Here is a 26,731-nt window from a genome sequence, read left to right on the forward strand (position 1 = left end):
CTATCATATTTCGTATACTGCCTCACGCAAGTGTTTTCTTTATATACACTATTATATATATTTATACATATATATTTGGTATTAAAGTTGGTCTTATTTCATATATATATATATACATTGTCAACCTTATGCTATGATTTTCATATGTTTTCTTAAATTTATTATTGTATTTTATTATACAATCCCATATAACACATCTTCTAAATTATTTTTATATACGTATATATATTTATAGATATCTATATTTGATCTATATAACATTAGACCCTTGTATTTTAATATATATTTTTGCTATTCAAATGTGCTTTGTATATATATTTTACATGAGATTTAAGTTATTTTATATTCATTTATATTAGTACATGTATTTGACTCATATACATTACTAGACCTAAGTATATTATCATTTTTATATAAATTTACACGTATTTACATATATATATATACATACTCATTACTTTAATAGATTTTTTATTTTAAAATACCTTTTCTTTGTGATTTACCAAACATTTTCTTTATGTATATATGGAATAATTGTAGAAACTCTTTCAATTAAAATTATTATTATTATTATTATTTTCTTCTTTATATTACATTACTTGTGTATTTTATATAACCTATCATTTAAATGTTTTAATATAGGGGTGTGTATAATTTTTGGACTATTTTAAAAATTTATATATATCTCATTATTAACCTCATGTTCTTTTTATAATAAACTTGCATATACTTTAATGGTTGTCTTATATATATACATTCCTTGCATGGTATCCATCTTATTAAATTGCTAATAACTCATCATACATGATTAAGATTAAGCTATAATTTCTAGGTTAATTATTTTTTATCACTTATTCTGTCAGTTGATTAATATTCTCATTCATCAAGTATCGTACCTCACATGCGCATATTCCCCCATATCATCGCTTTCCTTTTGATTTTTGAAATGTGGCTTTATAAAATCTAAATTTTATGATTAATTTCGTCTTATTTCAAATCGAATTAATACGTTTTAAGCTAGTTTCACAATTTTAAAAAAAAATTCTTTAAAACGAAGGCGATATGCGACATTTGGCAATTCGCGGAATCGTGCCCTAACGTGTTGGGTTGCAATTTCTCGTTTGCTTAAAATAATCAAATATCCCTCCAAAATTTCACGCATGTCTTCTAAAAATCATTTAAAATGAAGGCAATATTCGGCGTTTAACAATTCGAGAATCACGCCCTATCGTGTTGGGTTGTGATTTCTCGTTTCCTCAAAACAATCGAATATTCCCTTAGGTTTTCACTCATGCTTATTAAAAACCTTTCAAAACAAGGGACGTTCGATGTTTGGCGATTGGAGAATCGTGCCCTATCGTGCTGGGTTGCGCTTTTTCATTTGTTCAAAACAATCGAGGATTCCTTTGGAATTTCACTCACATTTCAAAAACATTTTTAATTTTAGACATAAGGACAGTATTTAATCGATTTGATACCAATTTTGGGCGTAGTGAGGGTGCTAATCCTTCCTCATATGTAACCGACTCCTGAGCCCGTTTTCTCATATTTTCGTAGATCAGAATCGTTGTTTTAGTAAACCAAAAATGTTTTATTAAAATAACCAAATTCTTAGGTGATCCGATCACACCAAAATAAAAAGATCGGTAGCGACTCCACGTTTTATTTTCAAACAGTCGATTCCCCACTTTTATTAAACATAAAATTTTTAAATAAAAAAGGATGGTTTCAACATGTACAATACGAATTCAAACAGTATTACTCCTATCTCCTACTCTTAATATTATATCAAAAAAATTATCATATAAAATTTTAAAATTCAAAAAATTAAAGACTAAAAATAAAAAAGTTAAAATATAAAAATTGAATGTGAAACTTAAAAACTAATAATAGAATATAACAGTTTAAATTATAGATAGACTTTGGATTATTTTATTTAAAATCCTTAATTAGTGGAAAATAAAGACATCCGCATTGATTTCACTTCGTTTTCTTTTTTTCATTTATTTATTTTATTTTAAAAAAAAAGTGGTTGTTGGTAGAAGACACAATGATGTAAAGTTCACAGTGATTTTTAAAGTGATACCATGTTAATTTGTTATTTCTATATATTACTCACAAATATTTGAATACATTTGTAAGAAAAATATATTTACTTGATATTAACAATAATAAAAGTCGTTATACTTAATTAAAAAAAACATAATCTCTTTCACGAAATATAACAACTTTTACTAAAAATATTTTCTTCATATTTTCTCTGCACACAAAATTGACTTAACCCACACATTAATACTTAAATTATGTCACAAGTGGTACATAAACTATTTTCCTCCCCCCAATTGGTATCTCCATTAGTCGCACCATTTAGTCTATTTAAAAAAAAAAGTTTAACCCACAAATTACTACCTAAAAAATACTCTCTTTTTTCCCAAGTTGATATCTAAACTTTTTGTTATATCCGTTAAAAAAATTTTAACCAATTATCGAATGCCACATCATATAAACTTTAAAAAATAAATTTTAATTCTTTTATTTTCTTTTACATTATTTCTCTCCCTCTTTTATTTATTTTTTAATATTTATTTCTTATTCCTTTATAATGTTTGGCAAAGCCAACAATGTTCGAAATTGGCCCACGGGAGGTTGAAACGTTGCCAATTAATTTTGTTTTTAAACTTCATTGCCTATTTACTCGACTTGACAGAATTGAAAAAGTTCTCTCATTGATCAAAACCAATATTTTCAGAACTATACTAGATCAGTCGATTGGATAGGAAATTGATTTGGATATAGAAGTAAAACTGGCTGACTCGGGGACCAATACAAATAAATTGAACCAAGTTAAAAAAAACCTAGTTGAACCATTTTTATCTATTTTTAATTTAATTTTTATGGAATTTTAATATTTTTAAATTTATATAAAGAAAATAATATGTTTATCTTTTTTGTTACAGGGCGGTTTTTAATTGGTTGCCTTTTTTGAAAGGGATAAATATCAAAACTGTACATAAACTATGGTTTAATACGTATTTGTATATATAAGCTTTAATTTTGTACAATTGTATACATAAAATTTTGATTTGATCCAATTATTGTAAATAATTAACAAAATTATTGTTATAACATTATTTTATGTTTATATATTGCATATATAAATAATTATATTTATCCACTATAAAAATAAATTGATGAATTTATTTCTTTAAATGAGTATGATTAAATCAAAATTAAAGTTTCAAGTATAGATTTGAACCACAATTAGAGTTTCACGTGTATAATTGAATCAAATTAAAGTTAATGTATATAATAACATATTAAATCAAAATTCATATATAATTTTGAAATTTATGTCTTTTTTTTTAAATAGACTTAACGGTTTGTCCAACAATAGAGTTCCCCATTTTGGGAAAAATAGTTTAGGTAGCATTTGTGACCAAAAAATATTTAAGTACCAAAATGGGAAAAATGACAAAATCTAGATACCAATTCAAGGATTAAGCATTTTTTTTTCAAAAAATAAACTTAATGGATTCACTGACTTTGAATAACAAAGGTAGAAAATACTTCTCTTAAAAAACCAAACAAAAAAAAAAAAGAGTGATAAAATTATAAATCAGTGATTTAAGCGTATTCAAAATAATGATATCCTTGATTGCAAAGCTATTGAAGATTTGAAGAGATAAAATTATAAGTAAACACCACATTTCTTTTAAATAAAATAATCACTTTTTCTTGCTTATGTTTAATGCTTCTCTTTTGACTTTAAAAAACGTTTTCACATCATTGAGGCTTCTTTCAATTATTATTTTATTCTAAAAGTAAAAATAAAATAAATGAAAAAAAAAAGCAAAATCAATAACTCTAAACTAATTAATGATATATTTAAATAAAATAACCTCGAAATGTTTTCAAAAGTGAAGACTTGATTAAACTCTATTTATAATTTAAATAGTTAACTTTCTTAATAATTTTTGCATTTTGTATAAGTTGTGTATTTAATTTTCATACTTTAATTTCATTAATTTTATTTTAATTTTTTTTATTTTAAAATTTTAGTTACGATCAAATGGTAATTGTTAAATTCATTAAGTTATGTTATGCTATTTTTAAGAGTGATATTATGTGGTCGGATCGTAACATGGAAAAATAACTTTTATTAATAGATGAACCTAAACATGTCTTTAGTCTAGTAGGAAATTAGCAAACCGATTGAAAGACTAATATGTTGTCTATCAAGTCTAATGGGGGAGATGTTTTGTCTTCAGCATAAAAGGAAATGGCTTCCGAAAGATAGAGACACAGATGTGACTGACTAGACTGACAACACATCGGACAGGACCCAAATAGAATAAATTTTAGATCCGTTCATGGATCTATTCACTTGTGATGTTCGTAGTGTGGCATACATTAATCCTGGGTGGATGAAGGACTATGTATGCGTCACTTGTATGCTTTAGTGTAAGTAAAAGCTTGAGTCCAAATTGATAAAGAACTGAAAGTTGGTGTGTTGGGTATACGACTTGTACAGTATGTAGCGTTATTCAAAATAGTAGAATTCAAAGCTCAATAAATGAGTGAATGATATCCTTTAATTGACATTACATAATAGATTAAAAGTAAACGTGACTACATGTCGTTTTTCTTTGTGGTAAACGACATGATTACTATTTGATAGTAATTAACTTTTCATGAAAGAAGATGTAATGGTTATCATGACATAAAATAGGATCATATTGGAAGAACAAATTTATCTCAAAGAGATTAATATATCCTATGAGGGTAACCCACTTATGACTATATCATTGGATGATGATTGATTAAGTAGTTTTCGTAATGGTATGTAATAAGGGAGATGTCAATCACAATACTATAATGAAATAACTTCATGATTAAATAAGTTCATAATTAATAGGTAAAAAGCTAGAACTTCATTACAAATCATTTGAAGCCTAATTGCATATGTTTAATCGATCTTTCTGCTAGCTTACTAAAACCAAAAATGATTTGCATATAAAATCAAATGAGCAGAAATGAATGGAAATGATAAAGTTAGATAAATGTGTCACATTCACAAATGAATGTGTTTTTTTACACTGAGTGTAGAAATGACTTGAGAATTAATTTAAGATTTTTGAATTATTATTTAATTAAAGAATTGAAATTTAAAAATGAAATTAAATTAATTAGCCATTGTGAATCCGTTGAGAATATAAATTAAATATATTTTCTCATAAATTCTTTTACAATAAAGTTCTCGTAACTTTAACACGATTAAAATGAGATTGAAAAAATTATTTAATTAGAAAATTAATTTATCTAATTAAATTAAGTAAATAAACAATATTTATTTTGAGAAATAGAAAAACATGTATTGGGTTAAATTAAATTATAAAATGTTGGGTTAAAATTTAGAAAGCACAGATAATTCAACTCAATACAGGAAATGCCCAAATCTCTCTCATATTACATATGAAGGGCAGCATTCCTAATGTACTTAACTAGGGAGTGCCCCCCCCTTCTAGTTAAATTAGAAAACTAATTTTTCTATTAAATAAATATTATTTGTGTTTTACTAATTCTATTAGGATTCTTTTATATCTCCTTATAGATAGATGACACTGGTAGATCTATTCATACAACTTTCACATAAGTTTTTAATATTGTTAATCTATCATAAAATTGTGGATATTTATTTTCTAATAATAAATTATATCTTTATAGGAATAACAATTTTACCTGTTTTTATTGCAAAGAAAATTACATTCCTACTAAAAGTGATAAATTATTTTTGATTCTATGTTTGGTTTGTGATTGTTCAAACCCACACTCAAAGTAATTTGTGGTATGAGGATAGCGAAAAATACTATTCTGTTGAATGCTGGAAACGCCTAGGATCTGTTTTGCACAAAGCACAGGTATTTTTAAAAAAAAAAATTTATTGCTGTAAATATTACAAACCAACTCAATTTTAAAAATTTTATTAAAAATTTTAATTTTTCTCCATGACAAAAAACTGTTTTATTAAACTGAATTTTTCCAACACGTGGCCACATTGGAAGTTGATTCTTATGTCATGGGTTGCGCGTCGGTGCTCGCAACCATGACAAACTGGTGCGATCCATCGTGTTCGAGGGAGGTCATTAAGCCCAACCAAACTGGCCCAACCAAACTGGCCCGGTGATTGGAGAGATTAAAAGCCCATCTCAAGAGCCTGATAGAAATGGGAAGTGTTCTAGAAGATATAATTATGGAATCTTAGAGTTCTATTTGTATATAGCTGGTTATGTAAGCTTAGAGTTCTAATTGTATTCAGCTTTTAAATTATAGCTATTGATATACTGTGAGGCTCAACTATAAATAGAGACCTCTTTGCTCATTGTATATTCATTGGGTTATTAATAAGAATTTTGAGAGCATTCACTCAAACTTTTCTCTCAAGTGTTCTTGCTTTTGTTCATCTTTCAAGGCTCGTTCTTACTTCGTTCTTCTGTTGTTCTTCGTGAAAATCTTAAGGGAATTCTATTGAATCCTTTATTGTTGCGAGTGAAGTTGACTTGGGTGTTTTTGCTGCTGAATCTTTTTTGTTACAAGTTAGGCTGACTTAGGCGTTTTGAGCAGAGAAACTGCCTAAGGCCGCACGGATCGCGTGGGAAAACTCTAAGTCCGTGACAGTTGGTATCCAAGCTAAGGTTCGAAGCCACCGTTGAAAGATGTCAAAAGAAGTTGAGGGAATGGAGACCCGTGGGAGGGCTAGGAAAGCCAGTCGCTCAAGGGACATATTGTCAGCTTTAGAGGATCGCGTCGTCACTCTCGAGAGTTCAATGGGGGATATCAAGGAGAGGGTTGAAGATGTTGATGATAGGCTCCATGATGGACTGCAGTCCATGCAGGAGCAGCTTAAAGAGTATGTGACGGATAATATGAAACAGTTGACTGGTAGAGATGATGCCATTGAGGCTATGGTGGTGGCCTTGAAGGGAGAGATTGTGGAGCTCAAGGGTGAACTCACAATCTACAAGGTTACCTTGGGCAACGGTGGGTTAGCGGCTGCCGCACCCAAGCCCAATATTGATGTTCCCAAGCCCAAAGAGTTTAAGGGATCAAGGTCCGCAAGAGATGTGGACAACTTTTTGTGGGGAATCGAGCAATACTTCTGTGCCAAAGGCATCACGGAGGATGTCACTAAGGTAACTACTGCTGCGATGTATTTATCTGACGTTGCTTTGTTGTGGTGGCGTCGTAGGTCCACTGATGTGAGACGTGGTGGGTCTGAAATCGAAACATGGGAGGAGTTTCGATGTGAGTTCAAAGCACAGTTTTACCCAGAGTATGCCGAGGATGAGGCTCGGGCAAGGTTGCGTCGGCTTGCGCAACAAGGCACTGTGAGGGAGTATGTACAGGAGTTTAGCGAGCTTATGCTCCAAATCTCAGATATGAGGGAGAAAGAGGCATTCTTTTCCTTTATGGACGGATTAAAACCGTGGGCGAAGCAAGAGTTGCAGCGCCGAGGAGTTCAAGAGCTCACCAAGGCTATGTCAGTAGCAGAATCACTTGCTGAATTTGGTGGGAGGAAAGACAATTCCAATTCTTCTAAACCCAGATTAAAGGGTAATAGTGGGGGAGATAAAGAAAGGCCCACTAGGAATGGCGATGGTAAGAAACCTTGGGACAAGAGAAAGAGTGGGCCTATAAGGTGCTTCCACTGTGAGGGTCCACATATGATCAAGGATTGTCCAAAGAAGGCCGCTCTCAAGGCTATGGAAGCAAAGGGGGAGTCCGATGTGGAGGATAACAACCTTGGATCGATACTAGGGGGTGTCGAAGATAGAATGAGCCATGGTTTGATGTTTGTAGACATCATTGTGGCCGGCAGAAAATTGAATGCGCTCGTCGACACAGGCGCTTCTGATTTATTCATGTCTGAGGAGGCTGCTTGTAAACTAGGCCTCAAGATAGATAATGAAGGGGGTCAGATCAAAACAGTGAACTCAGAAAGTATTCCAATCAAGGGGGTTGCAAAGGGAGTGGATCTTCAGCTGGGTAATTGGTCAGGGAAGGTATCCATTAAGGTAATACCACTTGATGACTATGATTTTGTGGTGGGACTAAGCTTCCTTGATCAGGTTAAAGCTCTTATTGCCCCTTCGAGCAATTACATGGTGATTTCAGATGCGAAACATCAATCCATGGTGAAAGTGACAAGGAAGAGAAGCTTTGAGGGAAAAACACTATCAGCAATTCAGTTTGCTAAAGGTGTACGGAGAAATGAAGTCTCATATTTAGCCACCTTGAAGATCGAAGAGACCGCTGAGTCTGTTAGTGAGACCCCGAAAGAAGTGGGACAATTGCTACAATTATTTCGAGATGTAATGCCTGCTCAGTTGCCAAAAAGTTTGCCACCCAAGAGGGAGGTGGACCACAAAATCGAGTTAGTATCCAATGTGGTGCCGCCAGCAAAGGCCCCCTATCGTATGTCTCCGCCAGAATTAGAAGAGTTGCGGAAACAATTGAAGGAACTTTTGGATGCGGGATTCATTAGACCATCTAAATCCCCATATGGTGCGCCAGTGTTGTTCCAAAAGAAACACGATGGGTCCTTAAGAATGTGCATCAATTATCGAGCTCTAAACAAGATCACCGTGAAGAATAGGTATCTTATTCCTCTTATCGCAGATTTGTTCGACCAGCTTGGTAGTGCAAGATGGTTTACCAAGTTAGATTTGAGATCGGGGTATCATCAAGTTCGGATAGTCGAGGGGGACGAACCAAAGACAGCTTGTGTGACACGGTACGGTTCGTATGAGTTCCTTGTGATGCCTTTCGGACTCACGAATGCTCCAGCTACATTCTGCACCCTAATGAATAAGGTACTTCAACCCTTTCTTGATCGTTTTGTGGTTGTTTACCTTGACGATATTGTGGTCTATAGCAAGTCGTTTGAAGAGCACGTAAGACACTTGAGGGAGGTGTTCCAGACTTTGAGGGAAAATGAGCTATTCGTCAAGGAGGAGAAATGCTCATTTGCCCAACAAGAGGTGTCATTCTTAGGCCACATTGTGGGAGGCGGTAAGATCCGAATGGATAAAAATAAGATTCGAGCCATTTCAGAGTGGGAGCCTCCAACCAAGGTAACAGAGTTGAGATCTTTCCTTGGATTGGCAAATTACTATCGCCGCTTTGTCGAAGGCTACTCCAAAATTACCACTCCCTTGACGGACATGTTGAAGAAGGGGAAGGTATGGGATTGGAATCCAGAATGTGAGAAGGCCTTCAACCAATTGAAGCAAGAAATGACGAGGGAGCCTGTACTTGTCTTGCCGGATTTTACGAAGCCTTACGAGGTACGTACAGATGCATCAGATTATGCTATTGGGGGAGTACTGATGCAAGATGGACACCCAATTACTTTCGAGAGTCGAAAGCTTAACGAGACGGAACGTAGATATACGGTCCAAGAGAAAGAGATGACTGCGGTAGTACACTGCTTGCGCACATGGAGACATTATTTATTGGGTTCCAGGTTCGTGGTCCTTACCGACAATGTTGCCAATAGTTACTTTCTAACCCAGAAAAAGTTGTCTCCCAAGCAGGCTCGATGGCAGGTTTTACTAGCAGAGTTTGATTTCACAATGGAATATAAACCAGGAAGTGCCAACAATGTTGCTGATGCACTTAGTCGAAAGATGGAATTCGCAGCAATCAGTCAACCTGATGGCTCTTTGTTGGAACGCATTCGAGAGGGATTGTCCCATGATCCTACGGCCAAAAATTGGATTGAGCTTGCCAAGGAGGGAAAAACAAGAAGATTTTGGCTTGATGGGGAGCTAGTATACACTCATGGACACCGCCTCTATGTGCCCCATTATGGGAAACTCCGTAAGGAAGTCATGAAGGAATGTCATGACTCGAAATGGGCAGGCCATCCAGGGATGCATCGCACTTTGGGCCTTTTGGAGGATCGCTATTATTGGCCTCACATGGGTGCTGATGTGGAAACCTATGTGAAAACTTGTCTAGTGTGCCAACAAGACAAGGTTGAGTTAAAGACTCCAGCCGGCTTGCTTCAACCCCTGCCAGTCCCAGAAAGGCCATGGGAGAGTTTATCCATGGATTTTATTATTGGTTTGCCTAAGTCTGACGGGTTTGCCAGTTGCGAAAGTGGTGAAGGAACTTGATAATTAATTATTCATTATAAAAATAATAAAAAATAAAAACTTGATAGTAATTCATCAACAAAACCTATCCCACTAGCAAAAGTGGTGAAGACTTTTCATACTTAATTATCCATCATAAAAATAATAAAAAGGTGACAGCGTGAAGAATTCATCCACAATGCCTAAAAAAGTAGTGAAGAAACCCACAATCTCGATAGTAATTACTCACTATTCTTTTCGGAGCGCAAACAAAACTAAAATCAAATTCAAATTAATACTGTGAACTCAATATTTGTTCTGCTCTAACCACATGGCTTAACCATGGTTATTCCTCTTTGGATTTTTATAAATTATTTTTAATTTCTTTTAATTTTTTATCCGAGAGATCCATTTTTTTTATTTTTATGGGTAAATCAATTTAGAATTTATATTGTAACACCCTAAAATTTAGGAGTTTAGAATAATTAGGTATTATTGTATTAAATCTAAAACGAAATCTAATTAAGAGGTCTAATTTAAAAATAGTATGTTTTAATTAAATTAGGACTTAATTAAAAAAAAGTAAATATGAATTAAATATTAATAGTGAGGCCTATTTCAAGAAAAAATTAGAATTCATATCAATTCTAAAGCAAATCAATTTATAATTCATATCAATTCTAAAGCAAATATTAATAGTATGTTAACGAATGGAAAAGATACATGCAAAAAGGCGTTGATTCTAATTCAATTTCGTTAGAACAACTTTACTAGAAAATAAGTTTCTTTACATAAAATGGATACATATACGGTCTCGCCTTCACATTCAAAACATTAACTTTCCCAAGAAACAAAGCCAATTCTCGGCCTCGATCCGACTCTGATTCATATTTCAGGCTTTGAATGGCTATGATTTGCAAGTGATCAGCCACTTCTCATACTCGGACCAAAGCTTCGCTCATAACGTGGTCCATAACTCTGACCTGCCCCTCTCACAGGCTATCACCTTTCTCTTGTTGCCTTTTCTTGGACCATATTCGCGTGGCCGTGTTGTTTTCTACTTTATCAAGAAACCCATTTTCCATGACAAGCTCTCTATTTAGCAACCGAACACGAATCAACACTCCTTTTTTTTATATGAAAATGCAATGCAATCATAGCCAAAACAAAACGAAACAAGTCAGTACATTTCATACAAAGCTAGTATTTAAAGCAAGCAATAAATAATACATAGAGCAGATATTCGGGTGACCACTAGAGGTTCGGTATGGTCCTATCTAGGGTAAGCTCTTAGGGCTCATTACATGTGGTTTGGTTCTAAAGTAAGGGTACCTGAACCGACAGATTCCTAGATCCTCACCCATTATAGGCTCATACGAACCGAGTTCAGTTTAAGGGAATATATTTCCTTATGGCTGTACGAGATGAAGATCTCACAAAGAGACAAGTACGGATGTATTTCGAAAGCGATCCACTATCCTATATGGAGGTGAAGACCTCACGAAGGAATAACTTCTCACTCCCACTTAAGAAGGGCAAAATCGAACGGTTATGCAATGCAATATGCGAAAAACACATAAAAAAAACTTTGGAACCAATAAAACAGATATACTGGATCGCTATACAACCTGAGATATCAAAACATGAACGATGAAATGCAACGAAGGGATCATAAATTTAAACCAAATTATCAATTTTTGACAAAAAGACCAAAAGTAATCAACTCGTGGCTGGACTTTCTTATTTTGTCCCTAGTGGAGTCTCCAAGCTGTCGAAACCTTTTTTTTTAGTTCAAGTTTTTATTTTAAAAATAGGAGTTGCCACCAATCCTTTTTTTTATCAGAAGTGATCGGATCACATCTTAATTTGATCATTTTAATAAAAGTTTAGATTTACTAAAATGATGATTTCTAGTCTACAAAATCCAAGAGATGGGTTTGGGAGTCGGCTACGCACGAGGAAGGATTAACACCCTTGTTACGCCCAAAATTGGTAGCTAATTGATTACTTGATGTCTTTGGTGTCAAAAATTAAAAATTTAAAGAGAATTTAAAACACGATCCAACTTTACATAATGTTATTTTTAATTAAAACGTATGTAAAAGAGCCTTTTATCTCGAGGTAATAAAATGTCACATCCCGTAAGGTAGAACATGACATCTTGAATCCTCGAAAATAAGCTCGTTGTTTATTTTATTATTTACTTAGATCTCATGTATTTTAATTTTAAAAGGATATTCAGTCATCTAGGTTCAACGAGAAAGTCAAAACCTCGTAAGTTAGGGTACGACTTCCAGAATCTCCAAATACAGAATATTGCCTTATTTTTAAAAATTTCTCCTTTTTTTGAATAATAAAAAATGTAATATTTAAAACGATATGTATTTAAAACGATAAAGTAACTTAAAATAAAATAAAAAAATACATGATTGAAAAGACACGACTTGAAAATGCCAAAAATAATCAAAGGAATAATGAAATAACATAAAAAAATAAAATAAAATAAAATGAGGTAATAATGAAAATATAACAATATATATATGAACAATATAAATATTAAAATAAAAAGCAAGGAAAAATAATAAATAGATAAATAATAATAAAATAAAAAATTCCATGAAAGGGTTGAAATTAAATAAATAACGGATTTAATTGAAATTTAAACGAAACTAGGGGTATAAATTGCAAATAATAAAAATAGGCTAATAAGGATTAAAATGTAACGCGTTAAAAAGAATAGAGACTGAAAAGGAAAATATCCCTTGTTTGCGCAGCGATTCTCAGGTGGACCAAAATAAAACAAAAATGAAATTATATGGTAAAATGTGTAAATATATAAAAATAGATAGGACTAGATTGAAAAATAAATGAAAGGTGGAAGGGTCGGGGTCGCGAATAACCCATTGGTTGCGAAAACACGCAGATCTTAGCCACTTTTGGGCCGGGTCTTGGGTTTTCATTGTTTTTGGGCGATTTGTGTGGTGTATTGGGCCTGACATGTAATTTGGACTTTGAGACTGTTAATTTTAATTTTTATCTTTTCTGTTTGATTTTTGTTTGGGCTCGGGCAAAAAATGACCTATTACAGGTGCAATAAAAATAAATAAAATAATAGATATTTTATTCGAATAAAATTATATATAATATATTATCAAATTTTATTAACAATGATTTAATTATACATCAAAGTATATATAAAAGATTATAATATTCAATAATAAAAAGAAGCCACTTATATATTTTACTTCAAAAAGAAGTTCAATGTTAACGGTAATTAAAATAAAAAATGTTTTTACTAAAAAGATAAAATAATTGATTTATTGATTCATATATAGTTATATTTTAGAGATATATAGTATTAATAAAGAATGAATAAATTTATATTTTATCAATGTAAATATAAAATATTTAATTTAATAAAAATGGAATTTTACTTTAAGAAAGACATTGACTTTAATGGTAATAATAATTATTATTATTTTACTGTAACAATAAACAATATAAATTTATTTACAATAATTTGGTTTATCAATTTAAATAACAAAGTAGGATCTGTATTTGTGATGAAGAAAAACATTTTAAAGTTAAACCAGCGGCTTCCCATTCTTCTTTCTTCATCCAATTTGTTTTTTTGCTTTCAACTTCTCTAATCTGTGTTACTCATCAATTCCACTCTTAGTTTTTCAGTTTTCACATTTTCTTCTATTCTGTCTGTCAATTAAGGAAAAAAATCAAACTTTCTTTTATTTCTGAAAGGCAGGCTTTCTTCTTACCTAGATTTCCACTTCGCAAAAGGAACAGTGCAGAAGATAGTTCAGTGAGGGTAAGTTTTGAGGAACTGCTCCTCAGTGCTATATTTTTTCATCTTTTTGTTGAATGCCATTTATTGGCCTTTTCACAATTTTCTATTACGTCCTCTAAATCAACTCTTTTCATCTTTTACAGCTCTATTTACTTGCTGGTATTCACACAGAGAAAGAGAGAGGTAAGTTCAAGAATAATTTCTACCTTCTTCCATAATCATCTTTTTCTAATGAAATATCTTTGATTTAGAACAATAATTACAGCTTCTTCAATAATCATCTTTTTGTTATGAAAATAATAATTTTTTATTTGTCTTTATGTTAATCTTCTTACTAATAACCAATATTTTTGTTCAACCTCATCAGACTATCAACAAAAATGGCCGAATTTGTTGCCGCTGCTGCTGTCGAAAATGTGACAAACCAGGCAATGACATACGCATCACCTTATCTCCGTTACTTTTTCCGTTATGGACAGATTGTTCAAGATTTCACGAATCAACGAAACGCACTTAAATTGAGGAAAGGTACAGTGAAAGATTGTGTCGGTGAGGCTAAAAGGCAAATTGAGATCATCTATGATGAAGTCGAGGACTGGCTTAGAAGGGCTGAGAAAGAACTGGAAGAAACCCAGAACTTGGAAGATGAAATAGATCGCGTCAAGTGTTTCAAATGGTGTCCTAAATGGGGCTGGCGATATTGCTTAAGTAAGAAACTGGCAGAGAAGACTCCTATTATCTCTGACCTTTTACAGACTTCTAACTTTGCACAGGTGGGCCGTCGTGGTTCTCTTAAAGGAATAGAGTTCATCACATCCACGGATTTCAGGGACTTTGAGTCTTCAAAATCTGCTTTCAACCAGATCATGGAGGCTATAAATGCTGTCAACATGATCGGACTGCACGGAATGCCAGGAGTTGGTAAGACAACTTTAGCCAAAGAAGTTGGGAAGCATGCTCGAGAACAAAAGCTCTTCGATAAAGTTGTGATGTTTACCATGTCCCAAAATCCAAACATCAGAACAATTCAAGATAAAGTGGCAGAGATGTTTGGTTTAAATTTTCGAACAAATACCGAAGAAGGACGAGCAGAAGAGTTATGGTCGAGATTGAAAGTTGAGAAGCACATCCTCATAATTATCGACGACCTCTGGGACGAATTCAAATTGGAGAGTATCGGAATTCCATTTGGCGATGAACACAAGGGTTGTAAAATTCTTCTGACTACACGTCAACAGCAAGTCTGCAGTAAAATGAGGTGTCAGGAGGAAATTCAACTTGGCATCTTATCCAAAGACGAAGCATGGGTTTTATTTAAAGATCAAGCGGGTTTAGAAGATGACTGTTCCATCTTGAATGAGGTAGCCAAAGAGGTTGCTGGTGAATGTAAGGGATTGCCTCTTGCAATTGTAACCGTGGCAAAAGCTCTGAAAGATAGGAGTTTAGATGAGTGGAGAGACGCAAATCAGAGATTCAAGGACTCAACGCATTTCTATGATGAAGAAGTCCTCGGGGGTGTCCTCGAGCCTCTTAAGCTTAGCTACGATTATTTGAAGAAAGACAATAACCAAATGACGGTAAATCACATCCAAATGTGCTTCTTACTGTGTTCCCTTTTTCCTGAAGATGATGAAATCTGTACTGAGTTATTGATTATGTGTGGAATTGGAGTAGGATTGTTCCCTAATGTTTACTCAATTGAAGATAAAAGGAAGAAGATTGTTGAAGCACTAAAAAAACTCCAAAAATCTGGCTTCTTATTGGAAGCTGATTGTGCATATATGATGAGAATGCATGATGTGGTTCGAGATTTTGCTCATTGGCTAACATCAACCGGAGAAAATAGGTTCATGGTAAAAGATAAGTTGAAAGAATGGCCTGATATGGTTGAAAGTTTTGAATGTTATACTGCAATCGCTTTATGGAATTGTAGTAGTAACCTAAAAAATTTTCCTGACAAAGTGGAATTTTCAAAGCTCAAGACTTTGTTTCTTCAGGGGGAGCAGAAGGCTGATTCACTAGTGGTTTCCAGTACATTTTTTGAAGAAATGAAAGCCCTCCAAGTTCTATATCTCAGAAATGTTAGTTTCTCGCTGAAAGGATTTAATTCCTTACCAAATCTTTAAAACTTTGTGGTGTGAGTATTGCAAGCTGGAAAACTTCTCATCATCACTGACGAATATGAGAAGCCTTGAGATTCTTGCATTGATTTCGACTGGGATTGATGAGATAAGTGAAGAATTAGTGAAATTGTCTACACTGAAATATTTACGTCTTTCTGGTGTTGAAGCAACAATGAAAATCCCCCCCAAGTTGGTATCAAGGTAAGAGTGCATCAGATTTTATTATCTTTTTTTTTTATCATATTCGTATTTTGTTTGACATCATTTATTTTCCTCTTAATTACTTTAATAGTCGAGGGCAATAAATATTAAAAAAACAGCTTAATAAATTAAGGCATAATATAAAATTTAGACTTTAACATTTACATCATTTATCAATTTAGTCCTTGCTCAGTTTTTAGTTAAATTTAGTTTTGAATATTTTAAAAAGAGTCGATTTTGAGCATCAATCATTTAAAAAATGCTGACTTGTTTTTCAACAGAAATACTAACTAAAATGTTTAAGTTTTTAAACATGAAAGCCGTTATAACAATCCATATTTATTTCATGCTATATTTGTTAAAAATTTTATGATTTTTTTAATTGTATGAATTTCAAATTTTTTATTTTTTTGAATATTTTTATAAATTTTAAATTATTTTTTAACTTGACATATAATAGGTAAAAATATTGTAGTTTTAGAGTGTTTTTTGAAACTTTTTTGTAGTTTTAGAGTTGATATACATATGAATATCATTCCATCATTTAATAAGATAAATAAATATTGGAAAATTTATAAATAAAAATAAATTTATTTAAATATTATAATAATTATTTTTAATAATAAATTTAAAAATACATGATTTAGGGATTTAAGATTCTGCAATGATAATTATGGAAAACTCTAATAAATGTATCAATTAATGAAGTAATGGTAGTAAGATACGATAATGAGGCATTTTAACATGTACATTGTATTTTCTATATTAAAACTCAAATATTCTTTTACAAGACTAACCTAATATTCATTAATATTCATATTCATCCAGAATTTTTAAAAAAGTTATTACTTTTTAAAAACATTTTTAATTTGAAAAAAGAAACCCTCCATCTACCTCTAATTTAAAATGACTTTAGTTTTAGTAATAACAAAAATAATTAATATTCCATTTTATTAAAAAAATTATTGAAGTATTGATTTAGAAGTTTTAATGGAAAATATGTTGTTGAGTATTTATTAAAATTGTATTTAAAACAACTTCAATTCAATCTAACTATAACAAAATTTTATACACAATTAATCAAAGTTTTAATTTTCATGCTTTTCAAAAGGAAAACGTGTAGCATTTAATACCTTTTTTCAAAATTATATGTTTTTATCTTTCCGCATAATAAATAAAAAATTATTCTTTGAAACACACACAAAAAAAATGACTCATGTGATATATATATTTTTAAGCCCCCAACCAATATGTATTGTATCATATAATTTAACAACTATTTTTTTTATGAATATAATAGGTTGATTTCACTACAAGAGTTACATGTGAAGGAAAACGATATCAACTTATTGGAGCTGAATTCATTGTCTCGTTTAACGGCACTATCACTGGAACTTTCTACTAATCAATTTTCTCAAGAAGATTTTGTGTTTCCTAAACTACGAAGGTACCATATAGTTGTAGATGATTGTTTTAGCTTTTGGGAAGAGCTAACCATTAGACGATTGACAATTCAAAACTTCTCGTCTTCATTGAGTGCATTTAACAATTTATTTTGCAATGTGGAAAACTTGAAGTGGAAGAAGGTTAGTGGACGGAAGAACATAGTGCCAAGCATAGGTAAAAAGGTACTAAATGAGTTGACTTCTTTAGAGCTTGATTCTTGCGACGATATGGAATTTTTGATTGATATAACAAGAGATCAAGGGCTAACTGTTGCATTCTCTAATTTGGTGGAATTAAATATACAAAGCATGGTTTCTTTGAAAGGGTTGTGTTATGATCTTTCTCCATCCCATCATGCAATTGCAAGCCTCACAAGACTAAAGGTTGTGACAATTAAATCTTGCCCTAAACTGAAAACAATCTTCCCACCTTGCGTTGCTCAGAGTATGTTGTGTATGGAAAAACTCTACATAAGCAACTGCGATGGACTAGAGCAAGTAATTGGTTTTGCCCTAGAAGAAGAAGTTACTAAGGTAGAGATGCCTATTCTCCCCAATCATTTTGTTAATCTAGCTAACTATTTTTACTTTTTGATAGCATTTTTTTATAGGGATGAAAACAATACAAGAAAACTGTTAAGAAATGGCTTAAAATTGGTAGTGGATTGTTGTTGTTGGTAGTGGGTTGTTGGTGGTAGTGGATTAGTGGATGGTTGTTGGTGTCCATTTTCAACCACAAATCTTTGCCAAAGTTTTGGACAATTATGTCCTTGAACTCTCTTATAAATAGAGAGGTTCATTAGCCATATTCATCATCCCAAACCAAGAGAGAGCAAAGCTTGTTCTTTGAAAGCTAGGATTTTAGCTTTCGGGTTTTCTATAGGGGTTGAGAGTTGTGAGGTTCTCGGGTTGTGTCTTGAGTGTAAAACACTTGTAATCTTCATCTTGTTATAGTGAAATTTCTTTTCGCCTCTGCCCATGGACGTAGGCATTAAAGCCGAACCACGTAAATCCTTGTGTTCACTTTATTTTTCGTTCCGGTCAATTTACTTGTAGTCATATCGGAGTTCTCGAATCGATCCTTTCCGCAACAAATTGGTATCAGAGCGTAGTTGAAGGAGTGATAATATTTTCTGAATTGCCCTGTGACTGCAGCTTTGTCTGATCTTTCACATCAGGAAGAAAATATTATCATTCATTCAAAGGTTCCAAATTATGGCTACAAGTGTTTCATCGACTAAGTATGATGTCGAGAAATTTACCGGGAAAAATAGTTTCAGTTTATGGCGCATCAAGATGCGGGCAGTGCTGGTTCAACAAGGATTGCTAAAAGCATTGTCTGGTAAAGATAAATTACCAAGCACGCTTTCGGAAGAGCAAAAGGATGACATGCTAGAAAGAGCACATAGTGCTATTCTGCTATGTCTAGGAGATGAAGTGCTACGAGAAGTAGCGGATGAGAAAATCGCGTCCGGTTTGTGGCTCCGGTTAGAGAGCAAGTACATGACGAAGTCATTGACGAACCGGCTCTACCTCAAGCAAAGACTCTATGCCCTGAAGATGGAGGAAGGTACACCTGTTTCCCAGCACCTGGATAAATTCAATTCCATTATCATGGATTTGAATAATATCGATAACAAAATCGATGATGAGGACCAAGCAATAATTGTTTTGTGTTCTTTGCCTCCCTCGTATGAGAATTTTGTTGATACAATGATGTACGGTCGTGATGACCTGACTCTAGAGGAGGTGAAAAATGCCTTAAGTTCCAGTGAGTTGAGGAAGAAAATCACTGGTAAGGTGGTCGAAAACAATGAAGGCGAAGGCTTGGTTGCTCGAGGAAGATCCAAGGCAAAGGGTGGAAGTTCAAGTAAAAGCCATCCTAGATCGCAGTCCAAGAAGAGAATACAGTGCTACTACTGTAAGAAGTACGGGCACATGAAGGTAGATTGTCCGAAAAGGAAGGAGAAATCAGAATCACAGGAGCAACAAAATGATCGTGCGAATGTAGCTGATGCAGATTCTTCAAGTGATGCCGAGATCGTTCTTGCAGTATCCGACTCTTACGCTGGTGGGAGATGGATTCTTGATACGGGAGCTACATTTCATATAAGTACTTCGAAAGATGCATTCTCAACATACGAGAAGCATTCTGGTTCAGTACTAATGGGAAATGACCACGCATGTCAAGTCATGGGGATTGGCACAGTTCGTATAAAGATGTTTGACGGTATTGTTAGAACTCTAACTGATGTTCGGCACATTCCAGAAATGAAGAAAAATTTGATCTCTTTGAGTACGTTGGACAAGAAAGGCTTTCGGTACTCTGCTGAAGGTGGAGTTCTCAAGGTATTCTCGGGTGCTTTGACTGTGATACGTGGTAATTTGGAGCGGGGCCTTTACTTCCTCGATGGTTCCTCGGTTACAGGTGTTGCGGGAGTGTCATCATCAGATGATCTAGATTCTGACACCACGAAGTTATGGCATATGCGGCTCGGGCATATGAGCGAGAGAGGCTTATCGGTGCTAAGCAAACGAGGATTATTGTCTGGGCAGTGTACAGGAAAGTTGAATTTCTGTGAGCACTGCGTCTTCGGTAAGCAGACTCGGGTAAAGTTCAGCACTGGGATTCACAAGACAAAAGGCACAGTGGATTACTTCCATTCTGACCTTTGGGGGCCTTCTCCGACAATTTCTAAAGGTGGTTACAGATATCTGCTTACCTTTATCGATGATTACTCGAGAAAGGTTTGGGTGTATTTTCTGAAGAGCAAGTATGAGGTTCTCATCAACTTCAAGCAATTTAAAGCTTTGATCGAAAATCAAACAGGAAAGAAGATCAAGCGATTCCGGACGGATAATGGCTTGGAGTTTTGCTCAGGTGAATTCAATGAGTTCTGCAAAAATGAAGGAATAGTGAGACACCGCACTGTTCGTCGAACACCACAACAAAATGGAGTTGCAGAACGCATGAATAGAACTCTCTTGGAGCGAGCTCGTTGCATGCGATCAAATGCTGGGCTCGGTGAAGAATTTTGGGCTGAAGCTGTTAATACTGCTTGTTATTTGGTTAACAGATCTCCGTCAACAGCTATTGAGCTGAAGACTCCTGAGGAAGTATGGTCTGGTTCTCCTGCTGATTACTCTGGTTTAAGAGTGTTTGGCTGCCCTGCGTATGCTCATGTAAATGAGGGAAAACTCAAACCGAGGGCGAAGAAATGCATATTTCTTGGATACGGCCAAGGGGTGAAAGGATACAGGTTGTGGTGTCCTGATCCGGTTTCGTCCAAGTTCATCATCAGCAGAGATGTGACTTTTGATGAGTCATCCATGCTTCGATCCACCACAAATTCCCGGGAAAAGGAGGAGTCAGATAGAATGGGAGATCACGGTGTTGAGAAGCAGGTGGAGTGTCAGGTGGACGCTCCAATTCCTACGGAAGGTACTTCAGTCCAGGATGATCAAGTTGAGGTGCAAGATTCCGATGAAGATGAGTCACCTCAAGAAAAACCATATAGCATTGCCACTGGAAGAACGAAGAGACAAATCAAACCAAATCCGCGTTACGCTAATCTGGTGTCTTTCGCGCTCAGTGTGGCGGAGTCCATTGGTATAGAACCTTCCAGTTATAATGAGGCTGTCACGTGTGATGAGTCGGCACAGTGGGCAATTGCTATGAGTGAGGAGATAGAATCTCTTCACAAGAACCATACTTGGGAGTTGGTTAAGCCGCCAAGTAACCAGAAGATAGTTGGTTGCAAATGGGTCTTCAAGAAAAAGGAAGGCATCCTAGGGGTTGAAACAACTAGATTCAAGGCACGATTGGTTGCTAAAGGCTTCACTCAGAAAGAGGGGATTGACTACAATGAAGTTTTCTCCCCAGTCGTAAAGCATTCTTCCATTCGTGTATTACTTGCCATGGTGGCCAAGTCTGATCTAGAACTTGAGCAGCTTGACGTAAAAACGGCGTTCTTGCATGGTGAGCTCGAGGAAACAATCTACATGCGTCAACCAGAGGGTTTTACAGTTCCTGGTAAAGAAGACCATGTCTGTCTATTAAAGAAGTCTTTATATGGATTGAAACAATCCCCAAGGCAGTGGTACAAGCGGTTTGATAGCTTCATGATTCAGCATGGTTACACAAGATGTGACTATGATGCTTGTGTCTATCATCGGAAGCTCTCAGATGGTTCGCACATTTATTTGTTGCTGTATGTTGATGACATGTTAATTGCTTCCAAAAACATGTCGGAAATCAACAAGTTAAAGTCGCAGTTGAGTGGTGAGTTCGAGATGAAGGATCTGGGTGCTGCCAAGAAAATTTTGGGCATGGATATTCACAGAGATCGCAAGGCGGGCAAGCTTCGTGTGTCGCAGAAGAACTACATTGAAAAGGTTCTTCAACGCTTCGGCATGGATAAAGCGAAAACTGTGAGTACTCCGTTGGCACCACATTTCAAACTCTCTGCAGAGTTGTCACCACAATCTGATGAAGAAAAGCAGCAAATGTCTCACATTCCATACTCGAGTGCAGTTGGAAGCGTGATGTATGCAATGGTTTGCACTCGTCCAGACATTTCACATGCAGTTAGTGTGGTCAGCAGATACATGAGTTGTCCTGGCAAGGAACACTGGCAGGCCGTGAAATGGATTCTCAGGTACTTGAGAGGTTCTGCAGATTTATGCTTGGTATATGATCAGAGTGACTGCACTAGCAGTGTCACGGGCTATGTGGACTCTGATTATGCTGGAGATCTGGACAAAAGAAGATCTCTGACGGGTTATGTTTTCACTTATTCTGGAGGAGCCATTAGTTGGAAAGCTGTGTTACAGTCTACCGTAGCCTTATCTACGACTGAGGCGGAATATATGGCGTTAGCAGAAGCAGTGAAAGAAGCATTGTGGATGAAAGGTCTAGTAAGCAGTTTGGGTTTACAACAGGATTTCACTGTTGTATTTTGCGATAGCCAGAGTGCCATACATCTGACTAAAAATCAGATGTTTCATGAACGGACCAAACACATTGATGTCAGATATCATTTTGTTCGGGAACATGTTACGCAAGGTGACATTGTTATCAGCAAGGTTGCTACCGAGAAGAATCCTGCAGATATGTTAACTAAGGTGATCCCTGCATATAAGTTCAAGCATTGCTTGGACTTGATAGGTATTCGGGATTGATTAGCGCCAGAGAGGCGTTTGGAAGAGGTGATCCAGTTCGAGGAATTCACTATGATGTTCAGCTTGGTAAATTTCAAGCCAAGGTGGAGATTTGTTAAGAAATGGCTTAAAATTGGTAGTGGATTGTTGTTGTTGGTAGTGGGTTGTTGGTGGTAGTGGATTAGTGGATGGTTGTTGGTGTCCATTTTCAACCACAAATCTTTGCCAAAGTTTTGGACAATTATGTCCTTGAACTCTCTTATAAATAGAGAGGTTCATTAGCCATATTCATCATCCCAAACCAAGAGAGAGCAAAGCTTGTTCTTTGAAAGCTAGGATTTTAGCTTTCGGGTTTTCTATAGGGGTTGAGAGTTGTGAGGTTCTCGGGTTGTGTCTTGAGTGTAAAACACTTGTAATCTTCATCTTGTTATAGTGAAATTTCTTTTCGCCTCTGCCCGTGGACGTAGGCATTAAAGCCGAACCACGTAAATCCTTGTGTTCACTTTATTTTTCGTTCCGGTCAATTTACTTGTAGTCATATCGGAGTTCTCGAATCGATCCTTTCCGCAACAAAAACTAAAGACCAATGTGAATTCCATCTTTTGTTTAATTTATAATTAGGTTTTAATATTTTTTAATATAACAAAAAATATTTTACATTAATGAAAATATCTTAGACAATAATATTTTTAAAATTTTTAATGAAAAACAATAAATTGAATTTATATGAATGAAGAAATTCAATTCAACTAAACCGTTGTAACCTCTGGTTGTTCAAGAGTCATGCTACTTTTGTTCCAACTTATTATTTGTATACTAAAATAAATGAATGTTTTTATATTTTATCTTGTTATAATTGTGATTTATTAAATTTTAAAGTTGATGTGTATTCAAGTTTAATATATAATTAATCGTTTAACCAATTTGTAAGTCTTTCAGTTAATATGTATTTTATCTTATTATAATTGTGATTTATTAAATTCTAAAGTTAAATGTGTATTCGAGTTTAATATATAGTTAATTTGTCTAATCAAGTCTTTCAATTAATAATTTATCCTTATATTGATATGCTCAGTTTTTTGTAATATTAAAAATAAATAACTTATTAATATGTGTGTTTGAAATATGCAGAATGACTCTCGTCTTTATTGCTGCCCCAAATTAAGAATTCTTAAGATAAAAGATTGCAGTAGTTTAAAATATGTTTGTGCTAACACTTCGACTCAAGGGCTTCAATCATTGGAATCTGTCAAAATAAGGCATTCTCCTCAACTTATGCAAATCTTCAAGATGGAACAAAATGAGAATGGGCAAGATGTTGTGCTTCCTCAGGTACTTAACAAAAATTTGAAAAATATATATAAAAAAGTTATAATTTAAATAAAATTTTATGTTTTAAAATTTAGTACATCAAATTATTTTATAAATTTTTATTATCAAATACTATAATATTCATATTTTAAATAATTCTCATATAAATATAGATAAAAAAATTAAAATAGAGAAAAATTATATATTTATTTTCTATTGATGTTATACTTTAATATATTTATTTATATTTTATATTTATGTAATATGATAATGATTATTTAAATTTTGTTTTATAAATGATATTCCTCAATTTTATTTAAAGAAATATATTTTGTATAATATCAAAATATTTGCTTCATTCATGCAGATCCATTGCTGGCCAAAATTGAAAACTTTTTGGATAAATGATTGCCAACTATTCTCATGCTTCATTGTACAAGCTCCACTCTTGGAGGTATTATTTAGATTATTTGCATTTTGTATATGGATTTTGACATTGTAGCAAACCAGTAAATCGATATGTTGCTTAATTCATGTAATAATTCATTCCCCTTTTATACTTAGTTTGTAAGTGAATTCCATTGTTCACTCTTTAAATAAAAATGCAAAATCAAGTTAGATAAAAATGTAAAATCAAGGAATGGCCTCTCATGTTTAAATAATTTGGTTGAAATTTTAGGAGTTTAAATTTTAAAATCTATCCTTTTTAAGAAAACAAAAGATACATGTAGCATTGAAATTAGAGAAAGTAGTATTCACTATTACTTGGAATTTGTAAAATTTTGAATACTTATTGGTAACATTTACTCTAATGTGTTTTTATGACATTTATTGGCATTTCTGTGTATATGCAGAGATTGGTTCTTAGTTACGTGGAAATCATATGGAAAACTAATATGTCTGCATTGAATGAAGATTGTATAGTAGTTGGGAATCATGAAAAGGTATTTCAAGGTGGGCACTCATTCTCAAGGATAAAAGAATTGTGCTTGGTGAATTTATTTGAAATGCTGATTATATGGAGCAATTTTGCTCAAGTTGTAACCCTTGAGAACCTTACAACACTACTTTTGATATATTGCAAGAAGTTAAGATATATATTTTTACCTACGACGGCTCGTAGTTTATCACATTTGACTAATATCACTGTTACAAATTGTGGAAATTTGAAAAGTCTCTTTCCCTTTGGATTTGTTCCTATTCTTCCAAAACTTCAATGTCTTGAAGTTAAAAGAAATTCTAAATTGGAACAAGTATTCGAATTAGAAGATGAACTGGAAGTGGTAGCTAAAGAGGAGATGAAATTTGATAAATTAAGAAAGTTATCACTTAAAGAACTACCGAGCCTCATTCACTTCAGTCCCAAAGGATATCATTTTGTATTGTCAGCATTGGAAGATTTGAGAGTAAGAGATTGTCCTAAGTTGACTACTAGTTTCTCCATTGATTCACAGGAATTTGTGCATTGCGAAACAAAGGTAAAGATTCTACAACCTTTTAATTTACAAGAATGTTGCACATTAATTATTTTTTAATCGAATCAAACCAAACTATTTTCACATTAGCTCTTTGCTTTTTTGCATATAACTATTGGTATAGATTGATGTCATTTTTGTTGGGTTTAGAAAATGGAGTGAGCTGATTCTATAGTTGGTGGACTAAGTTATAGTTATTGAAGTTTAAAATAGGTTTGAGCTAAGAGGCACTGGAGCCTATGCTTCTAACACTCACTAATGCGTAAGTAAACATTTTACAATAGGGGAAACAAAATTGAAAATGATAATAAAGTATAAATATGTATAAGAGAGGTCATACTTGAGTAGAGGTCTAAATACTTCTCAATGATGGCAAAGTTGACAACATTGTCCAATTAATATATCTGCTATAGAGTGCACTACTTTTGTATTTTTACAATATTTATTAGGTTAAATCAAGTAACATGTATTTTATAAGGCCAACATGTTTTTAAATTAAGAATTATATTAATATGTTTACTCCAATTAATTTTGAACATCTGCTTTTACATATTGAAGATTTTGTTAAAATAAATTAGTAAAAAAGTTAGAATTGTAAGTAAATAATTGGTAGCATATTAATAAATTTAATACTTTAAAGATAATAAATTTAATAAATTTTATGTAAATAATTTGTAAATTATTGAAAAATATTACTTTATAAAGCATATATATGTTTCTTACTTTTCCTTGATGACATGAGATTAAAATTTTAGTTATAATTTTTTCTTCAATTGTTTTTTAAGACACCCCAATTGGTTGAGGAAGATGCGATTAAAAAGCCTGCCACTGTTTCAAATGCAATTTTCAACGAGAATATATGTTGGAGACGTCGGGGGTTCAGTGAGAGTCAACTACCACATATTACATGAAAGAATGGATGATTTTAGTTCAGCTTTCAAAGCCATGTTACATAAATCAATAGGTGGAGGTTCATGTTGTTTGGAATTTTTTTAGTTAAGTTTCTGATATAATTTGTGTCTAACACGAGTTTATTGATTTTTTAAAGTTTTTTATATATATTTATGGGATCATATAT

The 26,731-nt window shown here is 33.5% G+C and overlaps 2 protein-coding genes across 2 annotated transcripts; both read left to right on the plus strand.

Annotated features, from left to right (window-relative positions):
• The first annotated feature begins 13,743 nt into the window (after positions 1 to 13,743).
• On the plus strand, positions 13,744 to 16,256 carry LOC121227860 (putative disease resistance protein At3g15700). Its single transcript, XM_041110740.1, has 3 exons — positions 13,744 to 13,959; positions 14,082 to 14,121; positions 14,306 to 16,256. Exon 3 carries the CDS (start codon positions 14,319 to 14,321, stop codon positions 16,062 to 16,064), a length of 1,746 nt encoding a protein of 581 aa, XP_040966674.1. The 5' UTR covers positions 13,744 to 13,959; positions 14,082 to 14,121; positions 14,306 to 14,318; the 3' UTR covers positions 16,065 to 16,256.
• Positions 16,120 to 25,828, plus strand: LOC107902128 (uncharacterized). Its single transcript, XM_041111031.1, has 5 exons — positions 16,120 to 16,262; positions 17,563 to 18,241; positions 23,999 to 24,199; positions 25,033 to 25,656; positions 25,778 to 25,828. The coding sequence occupies exons 1-5, from the start codon at positions 16,120 to 16,122 to the stop codon at positions 25,826 to 25,828; spliced, it is 1,698 nt and encodes a 565-aa protein (XP_040966965.1).
• The last annotated feature ends 903 nt before the right edge of the window (positions 25,829 to 26,731 follow it).

Source organism: Gossypium hirsutum, chromosome A04, assembly GCF_007990345.1.
Source record: "Gossypium hirsutum isolate 1008001.06 chromosome A04, Gossypium_hirsutum_v2.1, whole genome shotgun sequence".
NCBI lineage: Eukaryota > Viridiplantae > Streptophyta > Magnoliopsida > Malvales > Malvaceae > Gossypium > Gossypium hirsutum.